This window comes from Hippocampus guttulatus, chromosome 6 (genome assembly GCF_054856545.1).
Source record: "Hippocampus guttulatus isolate MCC_2025c chromosome 6, RoL_Hgut_1.0, whole genome shotgun sequence".
Classification (NCBI taxonomy): Eukaryota; Metazoa; Chordata; class Actinopteri; order Syngnathiformes; family Syngnathidae; genus Hippocampus; species Hippocampus guttulatus.
The window spans coordinates 15,963,280-15,986,921 of NC_141266.1; the positions used below are offsets into that span (position 1 = coordinate 15,963,280).

Consider the following 23,642-nt stretch of genomic DNA (forward strand, 5'->3'; position numbering starts at 1 on the left):
TCGACGCCATGCATGACGGCATCTCCGTTTGAATTGTGCTTTAGTGCAATGTCAGGGACTCTCGACTGGTGGTTACGCCGTACTTGTCCGCCATGACCAGAAAAGCACACTGTGGTGTTTCAGAAATTAGATAACGCAAGCAGTAACCATCCTCACAAGGGTGGTAATGAGACTTAATGGGAGTTAATGGGGTTACACTGATCAGGAGAGTAGGGAGACCTCGGGTTAATACAGCGACTAACAGGACAAAGACAGAGAGGAGACAAGCACACACACACACGCATTCACGAACAGTAGATGTAAGATGAAGGCCTATTACCCGAAATCATTACATTTGATCGAAATCTTGTTTCGGTTTTAGAAATTGTACATGCAGACTTTTGCGGGGATCCTCTCTTTGATTTCTTTTTGTCCTTAAATGACCGTATTTTCCGCAGTATAAGGTACTTCGGCGTATAAGGCGCACGTTCAATGAATGACCTATTTTTAAAAAACTGCTTTCATATATAGGGCGCACCGTGTTATAACAGAAGCTACAATAGTGGCTGCAGTTGCGTTATGCATCCACGGGATGGAGCTATGCTAAAGGGAATATAATACATGACAATAAAGCTTTATTTATACAGAGCCTTCACAACCACTGCAGCTGTAACAAAGCGCTTTATTGAACATTTAAAATATCACCTCCATGACATCTGTCACGTCGCATGGTGGTGGTGGACCCCAAAAAGCGGGCAGGGGGGAGGAGCAGAGTGTACTTGACAAATTGTATTTAAAACAAAGAAAACCAAATCCAAAACAAAGTCCAAAGTAACAAACAAAAACCATGACTTATACAAAAACTATCAATAACCAAAACACTACTCGAACAAACATGACAGCAGCAAAGGAACAAACATGACAGTAGCAAGAGCAAACAATGACCCGACACTGAGTGTTTGGGCTGGGAGTCCTTTTAAAGCCCTAATTACCTATGACCAACAGGTGTGCAGCCGCCGGGGGAGCCCTACAGTGCCACCTGTTGGTCCCTAAACCGAATCATGACAACATCAGAATATTGAGCCATATAAAAGGCACATCGCATTATATGGCGCACTGTCGGCTTTTGAGAAAATGGAATGCGTTGAGGTGCGTTGAGGTGCACCTTATAGCGCGGAAAATACGGTACTGTTGGCCGTGTGAGACTGTATGCATATGTCCGTGTGCGCCCGCACGTGCGACTTTGTGTGTGTCTGTTGGAAAAGTGTGCACTTTTAAGTCTTGTGTGCTTATAGCAGCACTTAATGAGATCATTGGGAGTTTTACCTGTGAGTCAGCCTTTGATGAAATGTGGATTTTAAAAAGAAATGGTGGGTCATAGGGAGGCTGATAAGAGCGGGGAAGGAAGAATAGATCGGGCCACGTACAACATCCATCACACGCATACATACAATACACGTGGTTGCGTGTGTGTGTGTGTGTGTGTGTGTGTGTGTGTGTGTGTGTGTGTGTGTGTGTGTGTGAGTGTGTTGAGGGGTGATATATAGAGGTGACCTGCTGAAAATGGAGGAAGTTCAGTGGGGGGAAGGCATCGCAGTAAAAAAGAGGGAGCAGCACCACAAATGACACAGAGCAGAAGGCTGCATTAATTGTTAATCGAGAGGAAAAGACGGCTTAAGCTGACAAAGCTAGACAGGGAGTTCCTTGAACAGATACATCAACACATTCATGCCATGTTTGGTGTGCTGCATGTGAATGCATGAATTGGAGTGGTTGGTTTCAGTGTTGTTTTTTTTGGCAGCCATTTTAGATTTCAGTTTTCTCTTTTGGGTAAAAATGCTTGTTGGTTTTAGTCACATTTTAGTCATTCCTATTCGTGATAGTTTTCGTCTGGTTTGAGTCCGTTTTAATTAACAATAGACAGGCAATATTTCCACCTCCTAACAAAGACTTCTCTTTACTATAATTAATAACTAATCCAGAACTGGGTCCAAATGAGACCAAGCCAATGCTGGGTTATTTATAACCAATGTTTTGGATCCAAGACTTGACCCAGCATGTGGGGATTTTGATCCAAAGAGGGGTCAAAATTTCTCATAGTGATGAGATAAAGCTACCAAGAAAAAGGTCACCAGGTAGTCAGTCGAACCTGCACTGTAGGGTCCCAAGACTACGACCACCATCTTCCCCCAAATATGACCAATATGGGCCATGTTCTCACATCTGATGATTCCTTTGATTTAAAAAAAAAAAACATGTTGCTCGCAATGGAGGAAAAAAGGAATATGAACAACAATCGGTTGTTCCTTTGACAAGAATTCCCCCGTTTGCTCCACCTGCAGGATCCGACACCGTTTTACTGACCACCGACTCGACAGGATTTTATTTCAGACCCGATGTGAACATAAAGCTGAACAGGAAGGATGTTTTCTCCTCTCTGCGAGGCTTCTCTCGCCGTCTCGCTCTTATCGCTATTTCTCTCTCCAGATTGGGCTGCTTTCATCCAATTCCCAGAACCGAGGAGATGCACAACACTGGGAGGGAGAAAGGCACAAAGGCAAGTTAGACAACTACACACACACACACACACACACACACACACGCAGGTGCACACTCAGTCGTGTATATACAGACACGGGCAGCCTTATTTCCAGATGCTGTCAGTGGGAGGGCACGAGCTGGAGGAAGCACAGGATGAATTCTCCTCTGCCTCATTCCATCAAAGTGCTCTGACACCCCTATTTACCGCCCCCATCCATCTGCACATAATGTCTACCACCTCTGTGTGTGTGTGCGTGTGTGTGTGTGTGCACCAAAGTGATGAGTGGCGTATAAGCTGGGCACTGAATGTTGTGCCCTTTCCTGCTCGAACACGAGGGGCTTCGGAAGAATGGCTGTGTTTGACTTGAAACACTTTGCCCGGTCCCATCAGACAAAGTGAGGAAGTTACTCGGCTCAAGTTTGAACTGCACGGTGTCCGACCTCAACTTCACTAAAAAAGCCCTCCGATGGATTGCCCATTCGGTCGCCGTTTCTCTTTTTCGCCTCTCATACTTCAGGACTTTGCGCTGGCTTTTCGTCTCATTGTACGAGGCGTTTTCATCAGTGCGGCGAGTCAGCGCCCTGTCCAATTCCCCGACCTCATTTTGTCTCTGAGAGAAATAGTTTATTTCACACACGCACACACACACACGTAGGCTCCCTTTCACCGCTGTCCTTCGGCTCCCCGAAGGCTATGGTCATGCATTTTCTGCTTCAAATTATTACTTTTTTCTTTTGAGTTTGTTTGTTTGTTATCACTGGCCACCTCTGATCCATGACCAGAGAAATAGAGGGAGCGCGCACTGAGTGGAATGAAATGGATATTAGCAGCATAGGCCTGCTTAGTGAAGCTCGGCAGCAGGACTTCTCAAAACACATTACTTGTGCTGCTTCTCCACTGTTGCAGATTTTTTTTAAAACATTTTTTTAAACCACAACTTAGTTGAATTGTTGAATTTACATGAACTATACCCATTGGGCGGCCCGGTAGTCCAGTGGTTAGCACGTCGGCTTCACAGTGCAGAGGTACCGGGTTCGATTCCAGCTCCGGCCTCCCTGTGTGGAGTTTGCATGTTCTCCCCGGGCCTGCGTGGGTTTTCTCCGGGTGCTCCGGTTTCCTCCCATATTCCAAAAAAAACATGCATGGCAGGCTGATTGGACGCTCTAAATTGTCCCTAGGTGTGAGGATCCTAGTGAGGAAAATGGATGGATGGATGGATATACCCATTGGGCACAAGCTTAATGAGATCCAGGACAATATTCTGCCCTTAGAAAGACTTTTTTTATAAAAATCAATCAATATCATCGCTGTCAGGCGGACTAATTGTATCTTTTCACACAAATCAATACGTCCAGTCTGACCTCACAAATCACGACGTCTACAAATTGCGAACGACTCGAACGTGTTGAAAATAGCTTGTGAACATATCTATTCATGACTCCTGGACATTTCAATTGTCTGAGAAGTCTCTTCTAAACCTCCCCACTTCTTCCATGGGAGCTTTGTGGCCTCAAGACTGAATGCCAAGATGTTCTGGGTGTTTATCGAGTGAAAATAGTTTGGTTTTCTAATGACTACATCTCAAACACAATCCCTATCAAAGACCGAATCGCGCTAGATTGAATTTAGCCGAGAAGTACACCGTAAATGGAATCAGCAAGCTGTTAACGGGACATATTTTCATTCAAATCCACTGCCAACTCGATTATGTCTGATGCCAAAAGGAGGAGGCTTGCTTAAAATGCTCAGCAGTGTGAAGAAAGGACAGGCTGCATTCACAACCACCTTACATAACTACATTATGCACCACATTGTCCAACTTCAATTTAATATGCTTTGCAATATGACTACTGCATATGTTTTCATCGCGGCAAGCAGGATAGAGACATCTGGTTTTGTTTGCGGTGTGCTCCCTGTCACCAAGGGAATGTTCCCGAGTCGAAATGAATCGGCAGAAACAGCAACAACATTAAAATGTCCAAATCGTGTGTGCCTTTCGGCTTCGCCGCAAAACAAACCATTGTGGCAGCAACAAAAATTCTCCGTTTTTTTCCCCCCACATGCTTGAGGCTAATATTTATCTTCTAAAATAAAATTTAAAAGACACAAGCAAGGGATTTCCAAAGACCAAGAGGTACTTGTGCTCCCAGTAAATGTGTAAAAGTGAAGCTGCTTGACGCAGGAAACACACACACACACCAATTTAGATGACCTAAAATGTCAAAATGTAATGCACTTAATTTATACAATCATTGCATCCTTCCCCCCCCCCAAATATAAACTTCATCTTGACCTGCAGCTTTACGAGGCATCTTCAGAAAATAACATTTCTCGATTGTATTTGAAACGTTAACAGCCATTTTAAGCCAATAGGGGGCATTCTGTCTAGTGAGACAAAACACTCCTGCTGAGCATTTTGAACAAAAAATACTCTCTCTAGTGCTAAAGGGGTTCCTGTGGACAATGTTTCAGGCTGACTATCCATTTTCCGATGCAATAATTAGCCTTCGTAGTGTCCAGATTTCTAACGGCTCGGCATAGAACATTTAGTTTGGCATCTATTAAACAGCATTAAATTGCCTTGAAGTGCTTATTACTTTTGCCACTTGGATATAAAAACTCACATTTCAAAAATATGCAACATGCAGAATGAAAAAAGACAAGTCTTGGGCACGGAAAGCTGCGGAATCATATGTGAGATGAGACTTAGATATGAATGCACGTGACCGGAGAGAAAAATAAGCTGATTGAAAATGGATGAAATTGTTTTCTTGTGCGATGTAAAAGAAATGACAGGATGAAAGAATGATGACTTTTGCGTGGTCAGCCCTGACCGCAACGCTGAGCTATTACACGTCTTCGCTAAGTAGCCTTTAAGAGCCCCTTTCACATTGAGCACAGCCTATTTTTTAATTGGATGGGAAGTGGTTAATCAAATTAAAAGGGGGAACAAAACAAACACAATTTGCATGGATAAATGGACACCCTTGGCAATGTCTTCAATTAGTAGGAGATTGAAATGGTATAAATAGGACCCCATCTTCAAATTAAAGACTATTGAAGATGTCGAGGCCAGTTTGCCGGGGACGTTCACTTCATGCGATATACTTTATAACATTCTTCACGGAAGTATTACGTTAGTTAACCACCATATATGACATTTTTTTAATCAATTTTCTTTATAACTGTCATCATAAATCTGAAAGTTATACATGAGGGCAATCAACCAGCTCTGGCCCCATCATGTAGAGCAGGGGGTAAGATCGAATGGTCGCCCGCGGACTGGTCCCAAGTCGATCACGAAGGGTGTAGGGGGAAATTTAAAAAAAAGAAAAAAAACAAGATTGGTGTGCCTGCATGCATGTTGTTCATATTAAATATTTGTGTGTTAGTGCACGTCGCACCCTAAGCATCCTATCAGTTTCACTTTCACAAAAAATCGTTGAAAATACATCAATTAAATCAAGTTCATCAGGTACACATTTTGTCTGTATATTGAAAAAATATGGAAGAATGGCAAAAGTGTGACATCACGACCCAGTCCCCCCTACCACTAAATAGACTTTCAAGAAACCACAGCGCTCGAGGAGAAACAACCAATCAGAGACAAAAGCCATGACTGACAAGGTGTCAGTCAATTGCTACACACGCTCGTGGGCACCCTCATAACCAGTCACCCACCGGCAAACCCCCGTAACCTTGTGCTGACCAGTTAGCTTCGACTTGAGGAGTTTTAAGATCGTATCTCACTGAGCGGCAAAGGTTTGCAACTGTTTGCGAATGCACCGAATGTCGATTTTTCATCAGGGTTCGTTCAGGGTAGCAAACGGCCGCAAAGACATTGGCGAACCGTTTTTCTTGCCGCAAGAAAAACTACTCAAACAAAACACACGTAAAAGTTTGCCCGCTTAAGATTTTTCTGAAATCTCACATGATGTCACACCATGATGACGATTCAGAGATTTTGCGCGACATCATTTTCCGCAAAACGGCCATCCAAATATTGAGGTTTGTACTCAGTGCCTCTCTGCTTTAAATATGGATGTGCGGGTTTGTGTTTGAGGAGAAGAAGCATGTGAGGATAATTTAATTATGGCGCAGATAAAGAAGGTGGCTGGGGTTAATATCCTGCATGCACTGTGCTCTTCCCCCGGACTCACTAATTGCTTTAAACACATTAGGAACTTTATTGACTGCAATGGCCTTTTAAGGCATTATGTTTCTGCTTTTCTCTCTCTCTCTCACACGATCTATCCTTCTCTCCAAATATAATCTCTGCTACCCCTCTTTTAGTAGTCTGTCCATCCTTTCGCAAATGTGTTTAATTGAAGGCTCTATAAATATGATGGGGATTGTATATTAAGGCACTTCATCTGTGGATCCAACGTGATGAAGTTTGATTGGCAGGTGATTAACTCCTCTTAACCCACAAGACTCCTTCGACTCTTTCGCGCTAATGACGGCGTTAAAGTTCCTCTTGATGTGTTCTGGAGAAAGAGCTTCCGACATTTCGTTCAATGGAGGGGTGTAAAAAAAAAAAAGTACAGCCTTCTCATTTTTCTGGATACGAATAGGATTCTACTCAGATCAATCCTCACACAAAACTGCATTTTCACTCAGATGGACCCCTTAATGAGGATGAAGGTGAATGGAAGGAGTTATTAAAAAGTCTTCACCTTCCTCCCGGGACTGCTAAAGACGAATTATATGCAACTAAGTGCACTTATAGTCACGGTTAGGAGTTATTTCACATATCTGTCTTCATAAATCCACATTCTTTGCAGTGATGGCAGAAAGAGAAAATAATTTCTGGCCCTTTTTGGTTGGTTTACCCCCCCCCCCCCCCCCTCCTTCCCCACTCTATAAAGGATTTGCTGTGGGAGATTTTCATTAAAGGCTTTGGGCGGACGGAAAAATGAAAATTAGATTGTGAGGCATCAAGGATGGGAGGGGAGGAAGAGATGGTCGATGTATAGTGACAAACAAGACAATGAGAAGATATGTGCGCAGATGAAGGAATCAAATATATCCAGCGATCCATATCCTGTATTCCTCGCATGACATGTTTTTTTTCCTTTCTAACTACAACTTGTGTACACAAGCCCAGCACACAAACACTTATCACAATTGCCTTAATTAAACTGTACGGGGAAAGAACGTCATGCTTAAAAATGTCTTCTTCCAGCTGTCCAGTCTAATCACTATGCACTATCCAAGTAATGGAGGGTGGCTGGGGCCTAACAATGTATTACAATAACGCCATGCTAATGAGAAATCAAGAGGCTTGACTTTTAACATGGAGACCATCATGTCCGCTCAATGGATGACACAGAGATGTCATTAGCGATGCTAGAGGGACTGATGTTTCAAATCACCTCCCTCTTTAGTGTATTTGTAACCAGCCCCATCTAGCGGCAAATGCAAGAACTGCGATAAAACCATGAAGAACACAATAAGGACAAAAGTACAGGGACACTAAGGAAGATCTCACTTCTGGGAATACTTACTACAAAGATTTTGGAGAGTTTCCGTGCGATTTTCCCTCCATTCCCCCAGATCTATCTGAAGGGGTTGAGTTCAGGGCTCTTGAGTGCTTCCCCGCCAAATTTCTCCAGCATGCCTTTGTGAACGTTGTCGTGTGCGTCGGAGCAGAGAAAAGAGCCTTCCCAAACTGTTTCCATGAAGTTAGCATTCAGTTGTCCATCCATCCATTTTCTATTCAGCTTTTCCTCACGACAGCTGTGGGGGGCTGACGTTGAGGTACATCCTGGACTGGATGTCAGCCTATTGGCAAGGCACATTTAGTCAAACAATCATTCACACTCATAAGGACGAAGTGGAGTCTTCAATTAAACTAAGGTGCATGTTTTTGGAATGTGAGAGGATGCCACAGTACACGGAGAGCATATAAATATCACACAGTAAAGCCACTACCAGGATTCGAACCCCCAACCTCAGAACTATGCGGCGGATGCAGATAAATAGACTATAAATCAACTTGAATGTAACTTCATCCGGATGATTTTATTTTGTGCAACCACATGACAAAATAAAATTGAGGTTATTCAACACACCATTTGCTTTCGTTAATTGTCCTCTATTGTAAGCAACAAACATCATAAATAAATGCTATTAGTGTAAAAATCCACTTCGGCTAAATACATCTTTTTGTATTGAGTAGTATGGCCCAAATTACATTGAAGCTAAGTTCAATGTATACATCCCCCTTATAGTAATTTTCATTTTTAAATGAATCAACTGACAGAAACATTTTCTTCTAGATAGTCACAACTTAAATATTTATATCAGGTCATATATACTGTATTTGCCTCCCTATACGCAAATGGCAATATACGTACGGTCAAACAAGAGAGAGATGCCAATTTGTGTGACTCATGTGAAATGTGTTGTCCCCATCTCGACAGCATGACGAGCTGCTTGACACAAAAAAAAAGGTTACATTTGATTTGCGCAGCACCTTGCTGTGATGACTTCATTAGGAATTCAATGTCTCTAAGGTCTCGGTGGGCAAGCAAGAACGCATGAATATGCTAAGAACTTTCATTTGGCAGTCTAACAGCTGGAAACCAGAATTCTCTGATGTTGGAATGTACGGTTCCCCCGAAGGCAACACCTTTTCATGCTATTATAGCCTACTTGTGACAGTGTTTCGACACAAATTCCTGTTCATAACCCATCTAGACCTCATTTCTGAGCACAGCTGAGGCATGTCCGGTTTCATGAACTCATTGTGGCCTTTTTGCTCTTTTGCAGGTGATATGGTTCATCCAACTGTGATCTCGAACTCTCACCGGAGAAACAGTTGGGGTGAGAACCATCAGCTTCAAGTCTGAGATAATGTTCTCAGTTAGAAAAGGATGCATGGATGGATGGATGGATGGATGCTGGTTTCAAATTTTTATATAATAAATAAATAAATAAAATTAACACTGAACACTCTTTGACGGCCCGGTGGTCCAGTGGTTAGCGCGTCAACCTCACAATGCAGAGGTCGTGGGTTCGATTCCAGCTCTGGTCTCCCTGTGTGGAGTTTGCATATTGTCCCCGGGCCTGCGTGGGTTTTCTCTGGGTAGTCTGGTTTCATCCCACATTCCAAAAACATACACGGCAGGCTGATTGAATACTCCCAATTGTCCGTAGGTGTGATGGTTGGATGGTTGTTCGTTTGTGTGTGCCCTGCGATTGGCTGGCAACCGGTTCAGGGTGTCCCCCGCCTACTGCCTGAAGACGGCTGGGATAGGCTCCAGCAACCCCCGCAATCCTTGTGAGGATAAAGCGGTTCAGAAAATGGATGGATGCATGAACATTTTTCTGGTTCTGCTCGATGGCTTAATTGTGACTGTGCATCTTTTCATATTTTTGCCAGTTTTAATTACCGGTAGTTACATTTTCATCATGACAACTACCAGTTACATTTACTGGCTCACTAATTCAATGCTAGTCCTTTAAAAAAATGTACCTGACATTTTTCAATGTTAAAGATGTATATGAAGGTTAAATTTTGCAACAGACACAGCTGACAATATCCAAAATACAAACTTGGGCAAAATGCGACTTTTTGCACCTTCTGTGTGCATGTGGCTCACCTAGTGTGCTTGTTGAAGGTTCCCCGGAACTCCTGGACCTAAACCTGTCATCGACGGCAACTTTTGAAAATGTTCGCTTTATGAAACGTCTGCAAACTGTCATGCGGTAATGTGGGGTTTTTTGGGGGGTTTTTTGCCATTTTTGCATCTGGCCAGAGCCCCTGGTGTGCAATTAGCTTCCCAAGGCTCAGGGAGGTGTTTTCTTTCAAAAAAATTATTGAAAGCAACTTGAAAAAAAATTGGAAAGGTACAATATAATTTGATTTCTGTGTCCGCCAGGAGTGTCTAGTGTGCTTTAAAGTTTTTTTTTTTTTTTTAACTACTTGATTGAAAAAAAATCTTTTTTGACCAAAACTGTTCCTTTTCCATATCTGGGATTTGGCAACAACAACAACAACAACAACAACAACAACAAAAAACCCTACTATAGATATGAGCACTTGATGCCCTTTGGTAAACCTGTATAACTAATAACTGTAATGCAGACCATGAATTGGGACACAACAGATGATAGTGACCACTCAAAATCTTAGAGCCTTATATGGGCATACGTCTTCGAGTGATGATGTCATGTAGTGTCATGCCTCCTCAATCAATGGAGGGAACGACAGAGGGCGTGTTCTCTTGGGTAATGCAAGACACACTCAAGGCAAATGGGTGCAACTTGACAAACAGGCACGTGAAGTTATACACGATAACAAGTAAGGCGTTTCAACCAGATAAACTGCCCAGGGCGGAATTTGCATACCGGGAGAATTTCAGGAGGACTGACATCAGACTGGAAGGCTGTCTCGTCTTGAAACATGAGGCATTAGCAGCTGGTTTGGAGTATTTGTATTAGAAACAGCTGCAAGGGTGTGCAAGAGCAAGCAACTTTTTTTTTCTAAGTAGGAAGCGCGTTCGTGAACTGACTGAACAGTTGCTGCCACTGCAAGATGGGGAAGTCAGGTAAGTACCAAGCCTCGCCAAATTGTGCAAGATGTAAATCAAAATAGTCGTTTCCTTTTGGAGTCGAGCAGCTTTTTATTGTGTTCCATGCTGGCTGTGACATTTGTGTGGCTGTGCATTACTGTCTCAATGTGCCCATTGTGTTGGGAGTAGTGGAGAAAAGAGCAGTGAGTGATGGCACCACACTTGGGCGACAATCACTGGTAATCTCTGTCTGGCCTCTTTAACGACACACTCAAGCTCCAGTATGGATTCTGCAATAACATTTATTGAACTCGGGTCTTCAATAGTCGTGTCTCCTTTTTGGAAGCTGATGTCTGACATTCTCCGCTGTCTCTCCTTGATGTGTCTCTCAGCCTCAAAGCAATTTGCAGAGGAGGTGCTGCAGTGCCATAACGAGTACAGGAAGAAGCACCAGGCTCCAGCACTCAAGCTGAGCAGCAAACTGAGCAAAGAGGCTGCCCGGTGGGTCCGCACACAAACTCGACTCATGCTCTCATAGAATGGAAAGCTGTCAAAACTAATTTGGACCACATCGACAAATGCAGTACCCACAAACTGTTATGAGAGATCCTTTGTGTCTTTGAAGTTTATGTTCCAATTACACAGAAAAAAACCCCCAGACTGTGTTGATTCATGTGCATTGTGTCTTTGCCAAAACGACCACATCTTGCATCAGAGTCATTCCATTTCCTCGAGCATGTTTTATTCTGTCAGCGACACTTGGAACGACATTTTAGGATACGTTTATAGAACTTGGACTAGATTGTCATGCTCAACACGTCATTAAAACCTTGTTACAGAATAAAACGGGACATAATAACAGCATGTGGAAAGATGAAAGCTCTCATATCTAGAGTCAATTGACTTGGAATGCAACTACTCTAAATATATACTGCAATGCATTTCTCTCTTTCATTTTTATGGACCAGAACTTTATACATAAATTATTGTGCTCCCGTCACTCATGTGTGGCACATTCAAAAAACTGTGAAATGATTTTGTCTGACCTCAACATATTTTATACATCGTCTACAGTGTGATATCCATATAGTAGTCTGTCATTTACAATTTTGTGTTTTGTCTTAATAACAACAACAAGCAAACTTGTGTATGACTCGTGAGTGAAATGTCAATTTAAAACTTAATGCACTTTAGATGCTAACTCGTGGGTCATAAGTGGCGAGCAAGGTTTTGCAAATTCTCATTAGTGTGCTTTTTGTTTACAGCAAAACCGCTTGTTTGGATTAATAATACGGGCGCTTTTTCTTTTATGAGAGATGACAACATCAAGAAGAGAGGACTAAGATGCTAATATGCCACATTAGCTAAGAACTCTTTCTGCTCCATTATCTCCTTTAATCCCTTAATAGGTGTTTTGTTCGTGTTTTGGTTGCTATGTTGTCTACTTTCTTTTTTTATTTAATAGATTCAAGGTGTATTTGACTGTCTTTTATCACCTTAAAGTTACGCTGAGAGTTTGGCTAGCACGCGCATCCTAAAACACAGCGAGCAGTCCAGTCGAGGAAGCTGTGGAGAGAACCTGGCATGGGCTTCCTATGACCAATCAGGTACATTAACGATGAGCTAACACAATAATAATGGGACGATACAAGGTTACACTACGGGTTTTTAGTTTTTTTTTTTTGCTTTTTTTAGTACTGTAACCTCTGATGGATGAGAAGCACCCATCTAATAGTTTCTGTCAGTGCTGCTTTGGTCAAAACTGTTTCGTGTGACGTTTGAAGTTAAGGGCTAATGCCCATTCTTTATTTGAAAAGCGTGGATCCTTTTTTATTCTCTTCCATTTTTGAGCTCAGAAAGCATGATTCAGTGCTGAAAAATGAATCAATGTGAGTCATAAAGCATCTCCAATGGACTCGCACGGGGTGACGAAAAGTGCAGCATCGTAAATAAAAATGTGTCCCCTAGGGATATGTGCTGATCAAAAAAAGATTCCATGACAATGCTGTCATTGTGATTATGGTGTGTGACAGAAAAGGGATTTGATGGCGCTGAAATTAAGGTTACTCTGCGTGCAGGAAAGGATGTGGCCGACCGCTGGTACAATGAAGTGAAACAGTACAACTTCAACTCTCCTGGATTCTCCTCTGGCACTGGTGAGGCGTTCGTGCATTACTCATACTTATCTGATTAGAATTTAACGTAAAATGAGGTTGAATGGTTTCCCTGTGCGTACGTGGGTTTTCTCTGGGTACTCCGGTTTCCTCCCACTTTCCAAAAACATGTTCAGGGTGTCGCCTATGGCCTACTGCCCGAAGACGGCTGGGGTAATTAATATGGCTTGAATTGAACAATTCAGAACATAAGATAAGAAACATTTTGTTTCTCTCACAATGGAGAAATTCGCAATTTACAGCAGCAAAACTTGGAAGGAACAAATTATTTAGCAAATAAGTTGTAACTGTAAGTCAATGCTCTTGGGACTGTTCTGGCCAGCAGAGAAAACCCCGCTGGCCCAGACTGCTCACCACAGCCGAAAAACATAAAAATGAAATTAAGGCCCAACTCAATATCATGATTTGTTGAAGGTATTAGATTTATTGACATTAAAATGTGCAGTTTTCCTTCTTTATATTCTGAGAACGCTCAGTCTTATCTACCTCAATTATTTGTGGCCTTTTCATTTTGCCTGTAAATTCCTCGTCCATTAGCCGCGCCATGCACGAGGTTGTTGCTGTCGTGCTGATTGCACGCCTCAGTCAGAAATGACTCAGACACCCGCCATGGAAAAATCACATTACCAACATTCGTGCCACTTCCAGCGTGGCGCGATTGTTTCAGATGCTTTCTTTTAAACATCACTTTGCAAAAGTCGATCGCTATTGAACACACTCCTCGCAATGGGTGGGGCCTAAGAGCACAGCATGCTGATTCATCCTCAGCTAATGCGGGAAAAGATTCACCAAGCGAAAGAGACCAATGTTAGCATTCTTGTGTGTGTAAATATTTAAAAGAATTTCCATTTGTTTTAGGGTTCAACTAAGACTTACTTGGTCCTTCAACAACACTGCTACCAACCTTACTGCTCAGAAAACCATCCAGAACCACTTTACCACAAGTCAGCTATAATTTAAAAAAAAAAAAAAAAGAGGAAGTTTTGTCCGTTCATTTCTTTTGAGAAATCTCAGAATGTCAACAGCAATCTTGTGACGAGTCAGTTGAGAACTGAAAACAATTCCTTCCAAGGCATCCTAAATGAGGCAATGCAGTCATATGGATGTGCTCATTTAGCCAGCCGAGTGTAAAAAATGAAGAATTTGTCCAAGTCCAAACTCACAGCATCATAAAACTTGTGTTAACTGTACAAGTAATATTTAAATAACATTCTTCTTAACTGAAATGTAAAAAGACAAAGTCAAATAAACCGCTGGTTTAAAAATAACGTTTTTAAACTGTCCATATATTTTGGTCCAGTCCCAAGGCTAAAACACACTTGAAGAGTTCCAAATTTAGAGACGCACTGAGTTGAAGTCTTGCATGATTTCTCAACAGATGCTTCCTGAAATTTCTGGGTGAAATCCAAATTATTAGTTTAAAAAACTGTAGGCAAGAACCGTGAATCAATTGCGCCATCTGCCTGTCGCTGCCCAATAGTAAAAGTTACCCGGCTTGCGTTGCTTCAAGATGAAGCCACCGCATCGCTCATCATCTTGTTGACACGCGTTAGCACAAACATGCATGTTCGATTAATTGAAGGGTTGTCCAAGTCTGGTCCTCGAGAGCCCCTATCCAGTATGTTTTCCACAAAGCAAAAAGAAAGTCAAGAAAAGCATGCTAGAATATCTGAACTTTATTTGGGGTTTAATTTGAAGCTTTTTAAATGGTAACCAGTGTATGCGGAATATGATTGGTTAATTCTGAACACAGTCACATATAAGTTCGGAGGGTGTGCACACTTGTGCAACCACATTTATTTTGTTGTTTGTTTTTACTTCTCCACTCAAAAAGATTAAAAAAAACAACTATTGATTTATCTTTCTCTCATTTCGATCTGACATTTGAACGGGTGTGTGTCAACTTAATATCCACTCCATAACGCGAAGCTGAGATGTTGGGTGGCTCTTTCATATTTAACCGCTGAGCATAACTCAAATGCCATGTGATTGATTTTAACATGTTTGCTAGAACAAGAAAACGTGAATAAAAAGTGAGCAATATCAAATGTTTTTTTTTTTTGTAGTAAGTGGAACCACTGAGTCGGAATTCAACGTCGTCGTTTGTTTTTGCGTGAGTGGCTTATAAATACATCCCACTTTACGTCTGTAGTGTGCAGTCCTGCAAGTGGCTGGGCACTAGCCCAAGATGTCGACTATCTCTCACCCGAAATTTTTCACTCTTTTTTATTGTATCTCTTTTTTTCTCTTTGTTTTTATTCTCTTGTTTTTCTCTTTTTTTCTCTTTTTATTCTCTCTTTTCTCTTTTTATTCTTTTTTTCTCTTCATTCTCTTTTTTTCTTTTACAGTTATTTTCAAGATCCTATTATTTGTTTACAAATCTATCTAAATGACCTCGCGCCACCTTCCCTCTCTGAGCTCATCCGCCCCGACACACCTGCCCGGCGGCGCCTCTGGTCTGCGGACCAAACATTAAAGTACCAAGAACTAAACTGAGGCTCGGATGGGATCGCGCCTTTTCCGTTGCTTCGTCCCTGTCTATGGAATGACCTCCCACTGAACACAAAGTGCTGTACATGGAGCAAGTAACATATACAACAGTAAAGCAAAGCAACAAATCAGTAACAATGGGTTTTAAAGATGGGCAGCGAGAGGGCTTGCCCATCTTTAAAACCCGCTTCAAAACTCACTAGTATTCTTTGGCATTTGACTCAGCATGACCCAAATTTTGATCTTAAGACTGTTTGGTGCTCTTCACCGCCTTTGTTACTGATTTGTTGCTTTGCTTTACTGTTGTATATGTTAGTTGCTCCATGTACAGCACTTTGTGTGCAGCGATGGCTGCTTGAAAGTGCTCTATAAATACATTTGGGTTGAGTTGAATTGCCTTCCACCTGCAGGCCATTTCACAGCAATGGTGTGGAAGAACAGTACGACGCTGGGTGTCGGTAAGGCCGTCGCATCGGACGGTTCCTCCTTTGTGGTTGCCAGATACTCTCCAGCTGGGAATATCACCAACCAAGGACACTTTGAGAACAATGTCCTCCCTGCTAAAACGCCGGGCTCTCCTTCCTAAAAATGTAGAGACTCGACTTGTGGAGAAATGGAACAACCAACTCGCATTGGACTTAAGGAGAACCATGTTCTCATTGGAAAAGCTCTTACAAATGTTTGAAGACAGAGATGTACTACTCTTTACTAAACACAGGGACTCAGCATGGTCTGTAATTGAACCCAAACAAAGTAATATTTACCAGCAATGTCTGTTGAACTTGACGTCACCGGTTCTGGCATAAAGTCATTGATTCAACATGTTTTGTGTTTTTACATGTTGCCGCTAGAATTGAGAATCTTGTGTGTGTCTGTTTTACTCGTATGTATTGTAAAATTAAAATGTAAAATAATTATTGAATTTTGAATATTGCTGCAATCCCTCAAAGTTAAGCAGAAAATCACAGTTGGCTCTGCCTGTTTTTCGCTTTTTTTGTTGTTGTTGTTTCTGTCAAATATATGAAACCACTAATAAATGTTAACTTCATACATTAATATCATATTTATCTTTTTTGGGGGGGTCATCAACGTACAATCGACATTGTTAATGAATTTATGAATTTTACATTGTGATATGGACTGTATGTGTTCATGTTTCTTTTTTCCATTATAGCAGGCCGACACAAAAGTAACCTAAGGAAACGTAGACCTAAGGTAATTCATTTTTATATAAATCCATGCAGGTTTATTTCTTGTGTGTTGTGTCTGTTTAAATAATTAGCTTGGTACAATCATTGCGCTCCATTTAATATACTGTAGAATCAGTGTTGTGTCCAAGGACCGGCAACCCAAGGCCAAGGACTTGACTCCGAGGCCAAGGCCAAGGACTTGGACAATGTTCCGAGGCAAGGCCAAGGCCAAGGACTTGAGAAATTTTCCGAAGCCAAGGACCAAGCACTGATTTTGAAGCTGAGGCCTAGCCGAGGACATGTATAAAACAATGCTATCATACCACTTGGCAGGTCTTCATGATTTCCAACACCCCTCCATCATAACCCCTTGCACTCCCTAATGCTTGAATGAAGTATTTTTATTGAAAGAATAGAACAGTCAGGGTACGTGTTATTTATACTGAGAAAAACAAAAATAAAAGCATATGATATACATTTATGAATTAATGTTTTAGTGCAGTAGTTTCCTAATATGAAGTAAATCAACACTCAACAGGCATGACATGGCACGGAAGACAAGTTGAGAAAGGACTTTGCATAGAAGTCAATCACTGAGTGCAGAAAAAGCGGTAATCTGTGCAGTGATAATTTTACAGTTTGCCTGCAGCGAGTCCCAGGGACTTGCTGATCAGAAAAGTGTGAGTGCCATTATGCATTGAGAGAGTCACAAATTTCGAATTCTGAAATGGTCTACTTATTCAATTGCATATGATAAAAACACAAACAACAACATACCCAGTGAGCAAAATTGGTCTGGCCCAGCTCTGGGGTAGACACGGCAGTGCACTCGACCACATACCTCAATGAATGACGGTCCTGCAATGACCCACGTCTGGCATCCATGATGTGGGCAACCTCAACTAAGCCACATCTTTCATGAGCCATATTTGACCCACATTAAAAAAAAGTCTCAAAAACGACTGTTATTAAAATGTTTATTGTCATAATTTGTGAACCTCACATATAACTCCACATACACTGGAAAAATGCACTTTTCTTTATTTAACAGTGAACACAAAGTCCAAATTGGGATGCAGCTTACACTTGAACGGTATTTTTCTGTCCATCAAATTGTTGCGCTCTCCATGTCCTCTTTTCTTCTCATGCTCTCCTTCCTGTCACCACCCCGATCAGGAGCCAGATGTAGCCATCTTTTGATCGTGACATCAATTTCCTGGTCTGAGGCCCAAGATGTTAGGCTGTTAGGTCTCACAGCAGCTGTAAGAAAACAAGAATGGACAGTGTGTTAGGAAAACAAACATTCGTACATGTCATGAACAATGAATGGTCAGTAAAAACAACCCCTGAAATTTCTTATAATAATAATTTTTCATAAATAGTAATAAAAATAAATAAATAATAATAATCATTTTTTTCCGGCTAAAAGCGCCTTACTATACATGGTGGGGTTTTTTTGGGCCAAAAACGCCGTGCTATACATGGTTGTTTTTTTCGGCTAAAAACGTCTTACATACATACATATACATGGTCGTTTTTTAGGGTTTAAAACGTCTTATTATACATGGTCATTTTTTGGGGGCTAAAAATGCCTTACAATACATGGTCATTTTTTTGTGCTAAGAACGCCTTACTATACATGGTCGTTTTTTTGGGCTCAAAACGCCTGAATATACTTGGTCATTTTTTTGGCTAAAAACGCCTTACTATTCATGGTCATTTTTTTTCGGCTAAAAACGCCGTGCTATACATGGTTGTTTTTTTCGGCTAAAAACGTCTTCCTATATATGGTCGTTTTTTTTCGGCCAAAAACGCCTTACTATACATGGTCGTTTTTTTTCGGCTAAAATTTTCGTTCAAAAATGCCTTACTATACATGGTCGTTTTTTTCGGCTAAAAACGCCTTACTATATATGGTCGTTTTTTTCGGCTAAGAATTTCATCCAAAAACGCCTTACTATACATGGTCGTTTTTTTCGGCTAAGAATTTCATCCAAAAACGCCTTACTATACATGGTGGTTTTTTTGGGCTAAAAACACCTTACTATACATGGTGGTTATTTTCGGCTAAAAACGCCTTACTATACATGGTCGTTTTTTTCGGCTAAAAATTTCATCCAAAAACGCCTTACTATACATGATCGTTTTTTTCGGCTAAAAACACCTTACTATAAATGGTCGTTTTCTTCGGTTAAAAACGCCTTACTATACATGGTCGTTTTTCTGCAAAAAAAATTCGTCCAAAAACGCCTTACTATACATGGTAGTTTTTTTCGGCTAAAAACGCCTTACTATACATGGTGGTTTTTTTCGGCTAAAAATTTCGTCCAAAAACACCTTCCTATACATGGTCGTTTTTTTCGGCTAAAAACGCCTTACTATACATGGTCGTTTTTTCCGGCTAAAATTTTCGTCGAAAAACGCCTTATTATACATGGTCGTTTTTTTCAGCTAAAAATTTTGTCCAAAAACGCCTTACTATACATGGTCGTTTTTTTCGGCAAAAAATTACGTCCAAAAACGCCTTACTATATACATGGTCGTTTTTTTCGGCTAAAAACGCCTGACTATACATGGTAGTTTTTTTCGGCTAAAGATTTCGTCCAAAAATGCCTTACTATACATGGTCGTTTTTTTCGTCCAAAAACGCCTTACTATATACACATGGTCGTTTTTTTCGGCTAAAAACACCTTACTATACATGGTCGTTTTTTTCAGCTAAAAATTTCGTCCAAAAACGCCTTACTATACATGGTGGTTTTTTTCGGCTAAAAACGCCTTACTATACATGGTCGTTTTTTCCGGCTAAAATTTTCGTCGAAAAACGCCTTATTATACATGGTCGTTTTTTTCGGCTAAAAACGCCTTACTATACATGGTCGTTTTTTTCAGCTAAAAACTTTGTCCAAAAACGCCTTACTATACATGGTTGTTTTTTTTCGGGAAAAAAATTACGTCCAAAAACGCCTTACTATATACATGGTCGTTTTTTTCGGCTAAAAACGCCTGACTATACATGGTCGTTTTTTTCGTCCAAAAACGCCTTACTATACATGGTCGTTTTTTTCGGCAAAAAATTACGTCCAAAAACGCCTTACTATATACATGGTCGTTTTTTTCGGCTAAAAACGCCTTTCTATACATGGTCGTTTTTTTCGTCCAAAAATGCCTTACTATACATGGTCGTTTTTTTCGTCCAAAAACGCCTTACTATACATGGTCGTGTTTTTCGGCTAAAAACGCCTTACTATACATGGTCGTTTTTTACGGCTAAAATTTTCGTCGAAAACGCCTTATTACACATGGTCGTTTTTTTCGGCTAAAAACACCTTACTATACATGGTCGTTTTTTTCAGCTAAAAATTTCGTCCAAAAACGCCTTACTATACATGGTCGTTTTTTTTTCGGCAAAAAAAATCATCCAAAAACACCGTACTATACATGGTCGTTTTTTTTTCAGCTAAAAACGCCTTACTATACATGGTCTTTTTTTCGGTCAAAAACGCCTTACTATACATGGTCGTTTTTTTCGGCTAAAAATTTCATCCAAAAACGCCTTACTATACATGGTCGTTTTTTTCAGCTAAAAACGCCTTACTATACATGGTCGTTTTCTTCGGTCAAAAACGTCTTACTATACATGGTCGTTTTTTTCGGCTAAAAATGTCGTCCAAAAACGCCTTACTATACATGGTCGTTTTTTTTCGGCTAAAAATTTCGTCCAAAAACGCCTTACTATACATGGTCGTTTTTTTTCAGCTAAAAACGCCTTACTATACATGGTCGTTGTTTTCGGCTAAAAACGCCTTCCTATACATGGTCGTTTTTTTCGGTCATAAAAGCCTTACTATACATGGTCGTTTTTTTTCGGCTAAAAACGCCTTACTATACATGGTTGTTTTTTTCGGTCAAAAACGCCTTACAGTTTTTACATGGTCGTTTTTTTTGGCTAAAAATGTCGTCCAAAAATGCCTTACTATACATGGTCGTTTTTTTCGGTTATAAATTTCGTCCAAAAATGCCTTTCTATACATGGTCGTTTTTTTCGGTCAAAAACGCCTTACTATTCATGGTCGTTTTTTTCGGCTAAAAATTTCGTCTAAAAATGCCTTACTATACATGGTCGTTTTTTTCGGCAAAAAAATTCGTCCAAAAACGCCTTACTATACATGGTCGTTTTTTTCGGCTAAAAACGCCTGACTATACATGGTCGTTTTTTCCGGCTAAAAATTTCGTCCAAAAATGCCTTACTATATATAAATGGTCGTTTTTTTTTGTCCAAAAACGCCTTACTATACATGGTCGTTTTCTTCGGTCAAAAACGCCTTACTTTACATGGTCGTTTTTTTCGGTAAAAAACGCCTTACGATACATGGTCGTTTTTTTCAGCTAAAAATGCCTTACTATACATGGTCGTTTTTTTCGGCTAAAAACGTCTTACTATATATACATGGTCGTTTTATTCAGCTAAAAACGCCTTACTATACATGGTCGTTTTTTTTCGGCTAAAAATGTCCAAAAATGCCTTACTATACATGATCGTTTTTTTCGGTCAAAAACGCCTTACTATACATGGTCGTTTTTTTCGGCAAAAAATTTCGTCCAAAAACGCCTTACTATACATGGTCGTTTTTTTCGGCTAAAAACGCCTGACTATACATGGTCGTTTTTTCCGGCTAAAAATTTCGTCCAAAAATGCCTTACTATATATAAATGGTCGTTTTTTTTTGTCCAAAAACGCCTTACTATACATGGTCGTTTTCTTCGGTCAAAAACGCCTTACTTTACATGGTCGTTTTTTTCGGTAAAAAACGCCTTACGATACATGGTCGTTTTTTTCGTCTAAAAACGCCTTACTATACATGGTCGTTTTTTTTCAGCTAAAAATGCCTTACTATACATGGTCGTTTTTTTCGGCTAAAAACGTCTTACTATATATACATGGTCGTTTTATTCAGCTAAAAACGCCTTACTATACATGGTCGTTTTTTTTCGGCTAAAAATGTCCAAAAATGCCTTACTATACATGATCGTTTTTTTCGGTCAAAAACGCCTTACTATACATGGTCGTTTTTTTCGGTCAAAAACGCCATACTTTACATGGTCGTTTTTTTGGGCTAAAAATTTCGTCCAAAAACACCTTACGACATGGTCGTTTTTTTCGGCTAAAAATTTCGTCCAGAAATGCCTTACTATATTTGGTCGTTTTTTTTTCGGCTAAAAACACCTTACTATACATGGTCGTTTCTTTCGTCTAAGAATGCCTTACTATACATGGTCGTTTTTTTCGGCCAAAATTTACTTACTATACATGGTCATTTTTGGGGGGCTAAAAATGCCTTACTATACATGGTCATTGTTTTCGGCTAAAATTGCCTTACTATCCATGGCTGATTGGCACCCAATGACAACAACCCTTCCACTTGAATTGGTAGATATGTCCTGTTGTGATTGAGATGGTCAGATGACATATCCCCTTTCTCCGACAGGAACTGGTGGAGAAGATCGAAGCCAAGAAAGCTGCACAAGAGCAAGAATTGACAACACAGAGAGAATTAAGAGTATAACGACTTTTAATGTGTTGTGTTGATCTTTTATTTATTTTTTATTTAAAAAAAAAAAAGTGTTCTGTGCTGTCATTTATATATTTGAGTGTGATGTTGTGCTGGCTCCATGGCCCACTGGTTAGTGCGTTGGAGTGCGAACGCAGAGGACCAGGGTTCAAATCCAGCTCTGGCCTGTTGCGCTTGCGTGTTCTCTTCTTGCTGGCAAGGGTGTTGTCCGTCCTTCCCATCCATTTTCTCATCCCCTTGTCCTCATAAGGGTCGGGGTCGGAGGGGGTGTGCTGCAGCCTCCCCTGGCTGTCTTCGGGCCATCGGCAGAGGGGAGGGGGCACCCTCACCCAGCTGACAGCCAATCAAGAAAACCATTTGCGCCGTTTTTTTTCGGCCAAAAATGCCTTACTATATACATGGTCGTTTTTTTTCGGCTAAAAACGCCGAGCTATACATGGTCGTTTTTTTCGGCTGAAAACGCCTTACTATACTTGGACATTTTTGGGGGGCTAAAAATGCCTTACTATACATGGTCGTTTTTTTCGGCCAAAAATGCCTTACAATACATGGTCATTTTTTTTCGGCTAAAAACGCCTTACTATACATGGTCGTTTTTTTTCGGCTAAAAACGCCAAGCTGTACATGGTTGTTTTTTTCGGCTAAAAACGCCTTACTATACATGGTCGTTTTTTTGGGCTAAAAACGCCTTACTATACATGGGCGTTTTTTGGGGGCTAAAAATGCCTTATATACATGGTCGTTTTTTTGGGCTAAAAACGCCTTATATACATGGTCGTTTTTTTGGGCTAAAAACGCCTTACTATACATGGTCATTTTTTTTCGGCTAAAAACGCCTTACTATACATGGTCGTTTTTTTTTCGTCTAAAAACGCCAAGCTGTACATGGTTGTTTTTTTCGGCTAAAAACGCCTTACTATACATGGTCGTTTTTTTGGGCTAAAAACGCCTTATTATACAATGCCGTTTTTTGGGGCTAAAAACGCCTTACTATACATGGTTGTTTTTTGGGGGCTAAAAATGCCTGACTCTACATGATCGTTTTTGACACCAAAAATTCCTTACTATACATGGTCGTTTTTTTTGGCTAAAAATGCCTTACTATACATGGTGGTTTTTTTCGGCTAAAAACGCCTTACTATACATGGTCGTTTTTTTTGGCCAAAAACGCCGTG

At 40.7% G+C, this 23,642-nt stretch overlaps 1 protein-coding gene across 2 annotated transcripts; it reads left to right on the plus strand.

Moving 5' to 3' along the window:
- The first annotated feature begins 10,739 nt into the window (after nucleotides 1–10,739).
- On the plus strand, nucleotides 10,740–16,758 carry glipr2l (GLI pathogenesis-related 2, like). 2 transcript variants are annotated; one of them, XM_086114440.1, is made up of 5 exons: nucleotides 10,740–11,076; nucleotides 11,433–11,541; nucleotides 12,544–12,647; nucleotides 13,119–13,196; nucleotides 16,115–16,758. In XM_086114440.1, the coding sequence occupies exons 1-5, from the start codon at nucleotides 11,064–11,066 to the stop codon at nucleotides 16,288–16,290; spliced, it is 480 nt and encodes a 159-aa protein (XP_085970566.1). In that variant the 5' UTR covers nucleotides 10,740–11,063; the 3' UTR covers nucleotides 16,291–16,758. The 2 variants fall into 2 exon arrangements, with proteins under 2 accessions (XP_085970566.1, XP_085970565.1); XM_086114439.1 differs by lacking the exon at nucleotides 10,740–11,076 and having other exon boundaries at nucleotides 11,084–11,541.
- Nucleotides 16,759–23,642: the final 6,884 nt, after the last annotated feature.